Source organism: Macaca thibetana, chromosome 19 (genome assembly GCF_024542745.1).
Source record: "Macaca thibetana thibetana isolate TM-01 chromosome 19, ASM2454274v1, whole genome shotgun sequence".
In the NCBI taxonomy this organism is placed as follows: Eukaryota; Metazoa; Chordata; class Mammalia; order Primates; family Cercopithecidae; genus Macaca; species Macaca thibetana.
This window is the reverse complement of record NC_065596.1, coordinates 48957049-48970296: the sequence shown is the minus strand read 5'-3', so window position 1 is coordinate 48970296 and position 13248 is coordinate 48957049. Positions and strand designations below refer to the sequence as shown.

The 13248-nt window shown below is 45.7% G+C and overlaps 2 protein-coding genes across 2 annotated transcripts in view; one reads left to right on the top strand and one right to left on the bottom strand.

Annotated features, from left to right (window-relative positions):
• The window catches only part of SLC7A10 (solute carrier family 7 member 10), a 315424-nt gene that overhangs the window by 164521 nt on the left and 137655 nt on the right, over nt 1-13248 (bottom strand). The window lies entirely within an intron of this gene.
• CEBPG (CCAAT enhancer binding protein gamma) lies at nt 2639-11618 on the top strand. The gene is made up of 2 exons (XM_050768567.1): nt 2639-2805; nt 8054-11618. Exon 2 carries the CDS (start codon nt 8150-8152, stop codon nt 8600-8602), a length of 453 nt encoding a protein of 150 aa, XP_050624524.1. The 5' UTR covers nt 2639-2805; nt 8054-8149; the 3' UTR covers nt 8603-11618.

Genomic DNA, 13248 nt, shown 5'->3' with positions numbered 1-13248 from the left:
GGCTGAGGTGGGAGGATCACCTGAGCCCAGGAGGTCGAAGCTGCAGTGAGCCATACTCATCCCACTGCACTCCAGCCTAGGTGACAGAAAGAAAAACTGTGTGATTACCAAATGCCTGTCTGCCTGGCTCTGAGTGTAAGTTCCATGTGGGCAGAGACTGTGTGTTTGTCTTGCTCATTGCTGAATCTCCAGCACTTAGCCTACGGCTTAGCGCATAGTTGGCACCAAATGCATACTTGTAAACTGAGTAGAAGAAAAAACTACCAGCTACCAGCTGAAAAGGAAATAAATACCTGAGTGTCCTGTGCACTGACTAGACTTGCTGGGTGTGTAAGAAGGCCTGCCCAGACACAGATACAAAGAATGCTGGAACAGCTTGGCAGAGCGGTTTGCAAACCAGAGGATAACTGAATATACCTATACAAGTTCTTTTTTTCCCCTTACACATTTTTTTCTTTTCCTTTTTTTTTTTTTTTTTGAGATGGAGCCTTGCTCTGTCACCCAGGCTGGAGTGCAGTGGCACGATCTCAGCTCACTGCCAACCTCTGCCTCCCAAGTTCAAGCAATTCTTCTGCTTCAGCCTCCCGAGTAGCTGGGATTACAGGCACCCGCCACCACGTCCAGCTAATTTTTGTATTTTTAGTAGAGACAGGGTTTCACCATGTTGTCCAGGGTGGTCTCAAACTCCTGACCTCAGGTGATCTGCCCGCCTCGGCCTCCCAAAGTGCTGGCATTACAGGCGTGAGCTACTGCGCCCAGCCCCCTTGTACATTTAAGTGATTAGGAAATATTCAGGGTAAAATTATGATTTTGTGAGCAATAAATCACAATCCTATTTTAATACCACTAAAATCTTGATCAAAGCAAGTTCAGGCAGGACTTGGTTACTCATGCCCATAATCCCAGCAATCTGGGAGGCCGAGACAGAAAGATCACTTGAGCCCAGGAGTTTGAGACCAGAGTGGACTAAAATATGGTGAGACCTCATCTCTACAAAACATTTTTTAAAAATTAGCTGGGTGTGATGGTGCATGCCTATAATCCCATCTACTTGGGAGGCTGAGGTGGGAGCATGGCTTGAGACCAGGAGGTCGAGGCTGCAGTGAGCTGTGATCAAGCTGTGACGGTGCCATTGCACTCTAGCTGGGGCAACATAGCAAGACCCTGTCTCAAAAAAAAAAAAAAAAAGAAAAGAAGTTTCTTTTTCAGCTCAGAATACGAGAGCCAACGTGAAGAAACACACTTGTTTTGACGACGCTTACTCTCCCAAGTGTGGATCTGTGAGCATTATTCCTTGTTTTTTTTTTTGGAGACAGGGTCTCATCCTGTGGCTCAGGCTGGAGTGCAGTGGCTCAGTCTCAGCTCACTGTAACCTCCGCCTCTCAGGCACAAGCCATTCTCCCATCTCAGTCTCCAGAGTAGCTGGGACCACAGGCACAGCGCCACCACACCCGGCTAATCTTTGGTATTTTTGGTAGAGACAGGGTTTTTCCATGTTGCTCAAACTGGTCTCTAATTCCTGACCTGAAGTGATCCAACTGCTTCCGCCTCGCAAAGTGCTGGGATTACAGGCCTGAGCCACCGCACCTAGCCCATTGTTCACGTTTGTGACCCCTTTTAATTTTTATTTATTGCTTTATCATCTTACTGATTCCTCGAAACAATCTTACGGGGCGAGCCGGTTCCATGGGCGCTGAAGAAACATTTCCTCTTTCAAAGCCTCAATTTTTTGAACGATACGCATTGCTAAAGAGGAAGCAATCAAACCTATCAGGCGAGCTCTGCCCTCCGCCCAGCGAGCTGCTGCTTCCTGGTGTTAAAACGCTTTCGGGTCCTCCTGGCGAGTTTTAAGTCACACTGGATCGCTGCTCATTTTCAGAGAGCACCTCGCACCCATTCACCTGGAAGGCACCCAAGGGGAATCGATTTAGGAAATTCACTTCATGTCACCCTAACAACAAAGCACAGCCTGCAGCTTTCACCCACGTGACATCAATGCTAATCCTATGTGCGAAACATTTGGGTTCATTCGATTTTTTAAAAATTAGTAACAGAGATGGGGTCTCGCCATGTTGTCCAGGCTGGTCTCCTCCGCCTGGGCTCAAGCCGTTCTCCCGCCGCGGCCTCCCTCGGCGCTGAGATTACAGGCGGGAGCCACCGCGTCAGCCTCCGCTCGTTTTTCGGCGACAAAGCCAGCCCGCCTGCGGGGCGTTCCGTTCGGAGAAACTCTGTGAGGGACGCCGCGGGGGCTCCCAGGGGACGCGGCGAAACCAAAACAGTCACCGGTGGTTCACAAAACCACCTCAGGAAATGCTTCCAAAGGCAGGTCTGGCCTTCACAAGGCGACGGCTCTTCAGCCTCCGACACGAACCTGAGTCGTCCACAGCACTGGGCCGCAGCCAGCCCGGGCAAGCCGCCGAGCGACCGCGGACGCCGTAGCTAGCAGCCGCCTGCTCCCGCCACACCCGCCGAGCCAGTCGCGCGGAATCCACGCCCCCGCCGTGTGCCCGCCTCCCTCCGCTAGCCGGCCCACGATTGGTCGGCTGGGGTGCCCGTCGCGAGACAAGGCGGTGCCTCCCGCAGGCCGGCGCTCCCATTGGTCAGGATGGCGGCGACGGCGCGCGCGACCCGGCGACGAGGGGAAGCCGGTGGCCGCGGCTGCGGAACGGGCGGAGGCTGCCGGTTTCGTAACCGTCGCTCCTCCTCGCTGACTCGCGGGCTGTGAGGCCTGGGTCGGCTCGGGCCGCACCGCGCGGGGCCGCTCGGAGTGGAGGCCGCCTGGGGGCAGGCGGGCTGGAGGAGCAGGTAAAGAGGCCGCGGCGGGCGCACTGAGATCGGGGAGGAGGAGGCCGCGGCGGTGCCGGCCGCTCGCCTGGGCGCGGGCCCGGCTCGGGGAAACCCAGCCCCGGCCCCAGAAGGCTGGCTGGCCCGGGAAGGCCCCGCGAGGCTGGAGGCGCGGGCGGCGGCGCCGCGCGGCGTCTGATGCAACCTGCCGGCAACACCCGGCGGCGGGGACGCTGAGCTCATTCCTGGCCGCGGCCCAGCGCCGCGGCGCCGCCCGTCGACCCCCGCGCTGCCCGGGGCGCCCCTCGCGGCTGGCCGAGAGCGCGCGAACGGCCGGGGAATGCCCCCTGCGGGGCCCGGCCCCCTCTCGGTGAGACTGGCGGTGTGACCGGCCAGGCTTGCATTGGCCTCTGGGGATGAAGGGTGTTCCCAGAATAGCAGAAGGTGGACCGAATCGAGCTTTAGAATCCTGCTCTTCTAGAAGGGCTCAGCTTGCGGTGATCGAAAATCTGTTCAGAAGTTCAAAGACTGATCAATAAAATAGGGAAAGCAACTAGTTTTTAAATGCATGACTTCGCAGAGATAATATTTTGCTTTGTGGAGCTGTTTGAATGTCCTGCACTTTACTGTTGAACGTAGTTTAGAAGAACACGCAACACCCACGGGTCGAATAGAGAAGAAATGAAGCACTTCGCGGGCATGGTTGGAGGGAGTGGAGCAGGGCAAACAGCCAGCAGAGGTGTCCAGATGCGGAGGATGGAAATACATGTGTGTGGGGGAGGAGAGTCTGTTTTCCAGGGCAGCTGGTGTGTTGCTTCTCTTCCCTAGGTTTACTGTTTGGTTTTCCCCTTGTTTGAGGTTTATACTGTAATCTGGCATCCTGAAATGTATAAGATTTAGAAAGGTCTCAGTGTTGATGGGTGACACCAAAATTGGTAGTTGTGTCAAAATTGACTGCCTGTATGAATAGGTTGTCACTTAAGGCAGACTTCTCCCATAGAAGTGTGACTCGCCGAGAAAATTTTAAAAGAAAATCCTGTAAGGGCTTGCTTTACGAAGACATTCTACATCCAGAAGCTCTTGATGTTTAAGATGTGATCATCTGTTAGCCCTTGAGTAGTATTTGGGATAAGCCGTTCATAAGGTCAGTTCTGCTTCTGGAAAAAGTTGCTGTAAACAAGGCTTAAATAATTACAGGGTACCCAGGAGCTGAAGCATATTTCAGCTTCTTGATTCCTGCTTCTGGTGGGCACACTTGGCTGGTTCAGTTATTTTTAATACCTGCTTTAAAAAAAGTAGGGGGAAACAAAACATTGAGAATATCCTTTAAATTCTCAAGAGCACATCATGTCTGTCCGCAAGGCTGGCTGATCTTGGAGAGATGGTTTCATCCCTGGGAAATTAAACACTATGTGCTGAGCCCCTGGTAAAGACAAATAGGACCTCATGGGGCTGAATTTGGTCTTATGGTCTAAGATTGCCTCACTTGGTCACAGTAATGGTAAGTACAGGTAGCTACGATTCCAGGTGTATTGTGCATTCTTGGGAGGGCTGGTTCCATGGGTGGTTGTATTGATAGGTACACTGGCCTCCTGCGTTTGTGGCTTTCTAGCTTTATCAGTAAAAAAAGAAAAAAATGAGCATGAGCTCCTAATGGTTGTTTATTTACAGTCTATTTGTTTTGTGTGTTGTAAATCACTTCAAAAGGATTGGGTTAGAAAGATGATGTTGATGTTCTTCTCATGCCCCAGTGACCCACTTCTGTACTCCCAGAAAGGGGACGTCCCCTCCCTCATGGACCCTGCAGTAGATGCATGTGAAGATCCGCAGGGAGACACGACGCGGCTGGAGTTGACAGACCTAGGGAACAGATCTTCCCAGATGCCCAAAGAAAAGAGAAAGCACAGACCATTTAGGATACAGATAGTGGTTTAGTACTGTCAAGATGTGGTGTGAGGGAGGAGAGAGGGTCAGGACCTTGGATTTGATCCTGTAGACTGGAGCCAGAGATGAATTTTCAGCAGGAGAGTGACTCACTCAGGTTTGAGTGTTCATTGCTCTGGAGACAGAGGTTGGAGGAAGCAGGCTAGACCAGAGACCAGTGTCCCTGAGAGATGATAGTGACCTGAGGTGATTTCGATGGGATTGGGATGGAGAGGAAGGGTAGATGGGAAGTTTTTTTGTTTTAGGTGGAATTGTCAAATCCCAAAGACTAAATAGAGTTAGGACCAAGGAGAAACATCTATGACTGTTTTGAAATGTTGACCTTCATTGTGGAAACTGAGTGAAAAATTTATTTTGGTGGGCAAGGGGAGGAATATTGGATTCTAGGTGTGTGGAGAAAAGGGACAAAAGCATTGGGAAAATTCTTAGTAGGTTTATTTCCCCAGGTGAAACTTCAGAAAAATTTGATTTTGTTTTACTCATTCTAACATTGTGTGCGCTTTCAGTGTGACTGACATGAACGAACATTACTTGAATTAAGTTTGAATTGAAACAAATCCTATTATCCAGTTAGTCCACCATTCTCAGTATTCATTGGGAATCAACAGCAGAGACCCTCAGACTTCAGTGTCATCAAAGTTACTTGGAGGTCTCCTTATGAAAAGATTGCTCAGCCCTGTTCTTAGAACTCCGATTCTAAGTCTGGGGCAGCCTGAGAAGTTACATTTCTAAAGAGTTCCTGGATGATGATGATGCTGGTCCAGGGACCACACTTTGAGAGCCACTGCTCTTCAGTGTTCCTGCTGTTTCCTACTTGAGTGATTCACATGGAAGGAAGCCAGGCGCCACCCTGCTTCCTGTAGGCTGAACTTTGGAATAGTGTTTGTCCACAGAGGAGCCGGACTTGAATTTAGGACTCAATGTCCAGCTTTGAAATAAACACTTTTTGCCTGTTGTAGCTGTTCAGTAAATGTGTGTGGAAGGAACAAAGCATAAATGAGAGTGGCCTTTTCTGTGTAAAACCTCTTAGCTCTTTGATCCCCTTTTACTTGGTTAATTTTCTCTTCACTTTAAGAGCTATTTATATGGTTTAAGAACTTTTTAAACAAAACAGTCTCAGAGTTATTTTGATTATCTCCAAGTTTCTCTTTCTTACATTTTCACCAGCTTGTAGGTTCAGTGAATACTCTTTTCACGCCAAAGGGCTTACCTTTAAAACCTCACCTACCACACACGTTCAGCCTAGTACCTTGCAAGATGAGTCAGGCAGAGGTGAAAGAGCCCTTCCCTGTTCCTGTATCTTTGGATATGGAAACAGGCATGAACGTCGCTGAACTTGGACCCTGTAGTGAATAAGAGCTGTTAGTGACTGAAGGTCGTGGTGTGTTGTCTGTAGAAAAGTGTCTTACTATTCCACATCCCTCATTTACATATGGGGAATAGACGCCCACGGAAGAAAAGAGATTTACCCATACTAAAATAGGGGGAGCCATAGCCAAGACAAGAACTGGCCTGGTCACTGGTCTCTACCGTTTTGGATCGTTGCTATCTCTGAGCATGGCCACATTGACTGTAGAGAGCTTTAAGGGCTAAAAATATAATTGGTATATAAAAAAGTAGAGAAATAAGGTGAACATGATTATGATTGTTAAGACAGTCTCAGGAGAGGTGTTAACCAAGTTCTTAATAATTGAGTCAAGCACTTCTACTCACTTGACACCAGATAGATAAGCAATAATAATGTTAGGTGGCACTAAGCATGGCTCAGATTAATACTGAACAGCCACTTTTCTACTGAAAGGAAAATGAGGCAACCTAATAATGACCAAAGGAAATTGTGAACTGTCTGTTACTGAAGATAGGCTTGGAGTGGATAGCCTTCATCATTTGGAGGGACGCTTTCTGTCTTGCCTTAGTGCTGGAGTGAGAACAGATGACCTACTAGCTCAGGGCCGGCTGTGTGGCTTTGAAAACAATGGAAAGTAATGACACATGGACTTTTTAAAGCAAAGATGTTTTTTAAAAAGAGACCAATAAACCGTGTACAGAATTGCCTGGCTAAAGGTTTGGATGTAGCTACTGGTGTTGGCTAACTGAGCTTTCCCTCATTGTGGGATCACTGTATAAATCTGACTCCAGATTTTTTCCACTGATGTAATTTTAGCAGTTTTGTGAAAAGAGAACAGGATAGGTTTATGTTCCTAACACTGCTTTCTAAATGTCTAGGAGTGCCCTGACACCTTGGTGGACACCGTTCACTGAACTGAGTCAGTTTATGTTGAAGCGGCCTCCTGATGATAGGATAGTCACGCTTTTACACTTCTTGGGGCAACTGTAGGGACTTGATTGGATTCAGAGTAATCCACATGTGACTGGTTTTTGAAACCGTGACTTCATTTCTGCAGGCAGCGGCACAGGGGTGCTTCAGAGCTGGTGCATCCTCCGAGCTCACACGAGCTCATTTGGTAGCGCGAAGTGGTCACAGGCACGACAGCTGCTCAGCTCCTTTGTCCGGCCCGGGTCCCAGAACGTGCACTTCCTTGGATGCTTTATGAGGGCTTCTGGTTCTTTCCTTGTGGTTTCAGGTTGAGTGTGTTTTGATGTTTTATTAATTATGTCAAGAAACAAAAACACACTTTTTACAAGCCTGGTGGGATAGGGAGCAAATTGAGTGTCAGAGCTCCTAAATTCAAGAAACTAACTCAGTAAATTTTGTTAACTGTGGAATTATCGTTTGAGGTCATTAAAAAATAAAGCAAAAAACTACCTTTTCAAAATATCCCATAAAGAGAGCTCTGGGAGAGAACTCAAGTCCTCGATGACTCCCCCTCTGCATATTAGAACATGGAACCCCCAGAGGTGATAGCATGGTATTCCTCATGAGCACTGGAGACAGGGCACGCCACCCCAGCCTTCTGTTTTGACTTGAACCAACAATGGAAACTTCCCCCCTTTCATTGCAGGTGTCTCTCCTACCAAGGTCAGCTGCAGCTTCTCCCTGGCAGATTGTCAAGTGCTGTTAGTTCACATGCGCCACCTAATTAGTGGCAGTCTTTTATTTTCCTCCCATTTTTGATAACAATCGCAGAAGGGCAGTGCCCTCAGGGATCCAGGTGGGCTGAGTTTCGCCTGATGGTGCTTCTGTACTGACTTACCGTTCTAAGTGAAATGATTTAGACTTCAGAAACATTGCAACAGTTGGCAGTTGCTGTAGACTTTTCTCAGCAGAATCAATTAATGTTGGCCTGATGTTAGGTACATACAAGTTTAATCTCATTTGATCCTGTCGTTTCAAACATTTTAATGCAATTTATTTTTTAACTAGGTACATGTGAAGATTTTTTGGCAGCTTAGCGTGGAAACCATTGATCACCTTGCTCTCGTTTCTACCTGTTCTGTGTTGGCAAGGGAGAGTGCCCAAATGAGCAAGATATCGCAGCAAAACAGCACTCCAGGGGTGAACGGAATTAGTGTTATCCATACCCAGGCACATGCCAGCGGCTTACAGCAGGTTCCTCAGCTGGTGCCTGCTGGCCCTGGGGGAGGAGGCAAAGCCGTGGCTCCCAGCAAGCAGAGCAAAAAGAGCTCGCCCATGGATCGAAACAGCGATGAGTATCGGCAGCGCCGAGAGAGGAACAACATGGCTGTGAAAAAGAGCCGGCTGAAAAGCAAGCAGAAAGCACAAGACACGCTGCAGAGAGTCAATCAGCTCAAGGAAGAGAATGAACGGTTGGAAGCAAAAATCAAATTGCTGACCAAGGAATTAAGTGTACTCAAAGATTTGTTTCTTGAGCACGCGCACAACCTTGCAGACAACGTACAGTCCATTAGCACTGAAAATACGACAGCAGATGGCGACAGTGCAGGACAGTAGACCTCACCCTTTCCAGACTTCACAGCTTGTGGTTTGAACGTTAAAGGTGTGACCACCGACACCACTCATGTCAGTGGCTGAAAGTTGTCCTTTTCCATGATTCAAAGACCCACTGAAGGTTATTTTCTAGGATCAGCACTGAAGAGTTGATTAGCTAAAAATGTTAGCCTTGTAATTCAAATATCTGGTTTTAAATGATAGAGATTTTTGTGGGCGTCAAAATCCCCCAAATGTTAAGGTATATGGTAAAAAAAAAAAAAGAACCATCTGGGATCCCGATGTTCTTAATAAATCCTGACTTCCCAAGAAGTGCTTCTTTTTTAAGTTGACAAAAGGAATGGGGAACTGGCAGGCCATGCAGAAGGTTCTTGGTATTAATGGGTAGACTGAATTGGATTAAGAAAAGTTGAATGCCAAATCTATTTGTGATTTTCTTCTGAATTATGTATTATAAATTCATAGAGCTATAGAAAGCAATGAGTGAGTAATTTGGAGTGATTTTATGTATGGCATAAACTTTGTTTTAACATAATTAGTACTGTTTTCCCCCAAAAGTACAAGTTTTTGAATAGTGATGTCAGGTTAAGTAAAGAAACCTCATCACATCTTATAGACATTGTGTGGCCAATTGGCTTAAAATATACAAATAACATTTAGGAAGCAAATAGATTAAACACGAAAATAAAACTAAAGCATAGGAATTATGTTTTTGGGATACCTTTGCGCTTAGATTGGCATTATTTTATTCTAAAAACCCAACTCAGTGGTGTAGAGAAACTTGTGTACCAGAATTTTAGTTTGTGCAGGTGCTAGTAAAGTAAGTGTTTTTTTGGATACAATTTTGACAGCCAAGTTAGTAAACAAAATGTCTTAACAGTTTGATGACACAACGTACTAATTAGGGTTTGGAATATTATTCAGAAGGTAGTTTCTCTTGTGTTCAAAATAGCTACCATGGGGCCATTATTTTTAAAATCAAAAATTTATTCTGAAGGCTCATTTTGGTATTTGATCTTAACCAAGTGACTGTTAGAGAAATGTATCAACTCCATGCCATCTCCCAAAATAATTGTCTAAGAAAACTTGAAAGTGTAAGGTTTTAACCTTTAATTTATTTCTCTTAAATACGTCTTTTGATATTGTTTTTGTGACATTTCTTTTTCTGGTTAGTGGACTTTCCAGACTTTGTACCACTGCTTCTGTTTATTCATTTATATGCTTTTGTGTCCCATAAATTATTTTAGAAAATGCTGATAAAACTCAGGAGATTGACATTTTTGTTGAGATAAAAAATGACAGTTGCTAAAGTAGGGACTCTCTAGAGTCTGGCTTACGTCAGTGTTGGTAGTTTAGATTGTCTTTGTCAACGTTTTTTCTTTTTTTTGTTTTGTTTTGTTTTGTTTTCTTTCTCTTTTTTTCTTAGCACACTTCTAGCTCAAATTTGTGTATTTTTTGTGTGCCTGGGCTGGAGATGAGAGACTGAGTCATAACTGATTTAAAAGTTTGTGTGACCAGGTATCTTATTTGAACATGGTCATTTTTGGCCACGTTGCTGTTTCATACTAGGACTTGGGATGATGTAGCCAGAATGAAACTCAAGTTGCACCCTCTGGTTGGTGGAAGAGTGCTGACCGCGCCATTTCTTGGCAGAAGACATCATGGTGCCCAGGAACTCAGCAAAGCCATTATTAGAGTTCTGAGGCCCTTCTGAATGTAAAACAGGAGCCCAGGAGATGCTGTCCCAGGAGGGCTATTAACTCCCTATAGAGCCAGGAGACAGGAGGGGGGTTTCTAGGGTCCAACACCAGCTTACCTTGGGAGTATGGATCTACCCATGAAGGATGAGAGATGTTTTGAATAACTAGCCAGGACACACCACAGGATCCTCCTGGATCCTTAGCAGCTGATTGGTATTACATAATTAATTGGAGATGCATTAGGTCACTTGAATGTATAAGCACCTGTGGTAGGTGCTACAGACATTTCAGTCTCTGATTTACTAAAAAAAATCTTTGGGAATTCGATGCCCCCATGGAATTTATGGTTACGAGTTATGTGCATTGACTTAAGTATCTTGAAAAAGAAACTTGAGGGAAATCATCAGGGGTGTGGACTCAGTATTTCAAATCAGAACACAAGATTGGATCTTTTGGAAAAATGGGTTCAAGCTTTCCTGTTACCCATGGAAGTGCAAAGTTTAGCACAAGCAAGCAGTTAGGCAGAGAACAAAAATGTTAACCATTGTGTTCTCTGTCTTCCTGAAGTGGTTGGAAATTGTAATTTGATAGATTTATCAGTATAAAATTAGGGAAACCAAGTGTGGGGAATGAATCCATTTAGAGTTTTGGGAACTGTAAGGTGACTTCTGTAACTTTCGTTCTGTGTGTGACCTGTGAACCATTAGGATGTGATCTGCCCTTGTGGGCAGGTCCAGCAGTTTAGGAGTTAGGCTGTAGCGTAAGTTTCTAGCTGCATAAGATGAGTCTCCTGGGATAGGTGCGCTTTGGCTGGTTTTGGCCGCAAATGGTGAGATCAGAGCAGCTCTTCCTGCTGCTGGCCCCTGAAATCAGTTGTTGGGATGCCATTGCAGATACTAAGTAGTAAGATTTTAAACACCACCAGGTCTGAAATGCAGGTCATGAGTGTGAAATTCTCCAATTTACATAACAAGTAGAAGTATAGACAGTTTTTAACATTTGGTATTAAAGGAGAGGAAATTGTAGCAGCTTTTCACGTTTCCTAATCCCCATTAGAGGGCTTGAGACCTTGTATCTGAACAGCCCATTTCGCACTCAGTGCTTTTTGATGCCTTAGAAATAGGAGAATTGTTTTGTTTGACAAAAGTTGGGAAGGAAAAAGTCCGTTCTGCAGCTGTTAGATCTGCCTCTCAGGAAAAAGTACTAACTTGTTCTTTTTGTTCCTGGCTTTCATCAATTTGTGAAATTTCTCTATTTTTTTAAATATAATTTTATTTCTTTCAACAAATTTAAAATAAAAAACAACTTTGGAACAATGACTTGTCTTTCATTGTGGCTTTCTTTATATTAGATACCAAAAAGCAGTCCAGATGTTAAACAGCTGGGAAGCCCAGGCAGGCGCCTTGCCGTCTTTCCTGTTCCCACACTGGACGGCCGGGGGTAGGGGTGGGGAAAGTGGGGAGACAGGCAGAGGTATTTGCGTCCAAGTCTAGATCTCCCCGATTGCCCTTAGTGGATAGGAAAATAGTTTTCTCTGAACATGGGATACATCTTTAGTTACATTTTTAGTCACTTGGTCTAAACTAAAAATTATACCAGAATAGGGAAAGGAATAAGTGAATGAATGGGTTCCTGTTTAATCACCTAGTGTCTCAGAGCATGGTTCCCATTTAGGGAAGAAATTCTTGTTTCGAGGTAGATAAAGAGTGTAAAGTAAGGCCGTTCCCCTATCTGGAGTTTTGTAGTACATGTGGACACCGTCTTCATTTACATCATGCCATAGAGTATAGAGATGAATTTGCTGATTTCATAGACATCGTTGAGTCCAGGGAGCTGATGTGAATTGAGTATTTCAAGGGAATGCCATTTAAATGCTTTTCTTCTATGATTCCTCGATTATTTTCATGTCTTGGGAAATAAATTTCTGCTTGCTGCATCTTAATAAAAAGTGGAGGTCAGGAATTATTTCTGTGGGAAGTGTGGCCCGTTTCACTTCTTTGAATTAGTTGTAATTTAGAATCCAATAACGTGTCTTAGGGAATTTTACCGAGCGATGACATCTTTGTGAGGGGGCCAGGTCTTTTTCTGACGAAAGCACTGTTACATCAGCTCATCCACTGCCTGTGCCTAGCCAGAGAGTTCATATGCGTTTTACAGTTTTACATACACTCAGAGAACACCATTGCCTAGGTGTTATTTTACTGTAATATCCCACTCCTCACAGAGCTCTAGGCCTGAAAGCTGTAGAGGCATCTAGAGAAATAGGGGTTATAGAATTGAACTTGGAAAAGGAATAAAGTTGTCAGTGAAACAGTCACGCGTTACTTTTTGCAGCCCAAACGCCACCTCTCATCCCTCCGTTTAAAGCAGCTGTTAGAACCAAATGCGCTTCCGCATCTCCACCTTTCACTTCCACCTTCTAAATGGAGCTCTTGTACCTGTCTGCTTCACCCACCCTGACTTCCCATGCAGAGCCATCCTCTTCTCTTGCCTGGACTTGGTGACTGGCTCCTCTTCAGTGTTACTGGATGGCAGTGTCACTGCCTGCTGTCCAGAACCATCTTGTTGCTCCCCGTTGCACACGGGGTGAGACCCAGTCTCCTTGTGGCGTGGTGTTTCCCCTCATCAACTTAATTTCCTTCCATCCTCCTGTGTCACGTTGCTTCGGCTCTAGGGCTTTTCCAAGCTCTTTTCTGCCCTTCCTGGGACAGCTCCTTCTGTCTGGAATGAAGCATCTCCCCTAACTTTTCACTAACAAGCTACCTCCTCTGTCTTAGCCCCCTGGCTGTCTACGCTAAGCCTATCGTGTTGCTTGCTTCACAGCACTTTGCAGTGTTTGAAACAATATATTTGTTCATACTCGTTTGAGGTGAAGGCCTCTCAGGAGACTAGAGGCTTAGAAAGGAGAGGTCATGTTTGTATCCTGCACTGGCAGAGTAGATGCTCAAT

What these genes read in the sequence shown, in the direction of transcription:
- CEBPG (XM_050768567.1), top strand. Translation starts at nt 8,150, where the DNA reads ATGAGCAAGATATCGCAGCAAAACAGCACTCCAGGGGTGAACGGAATT.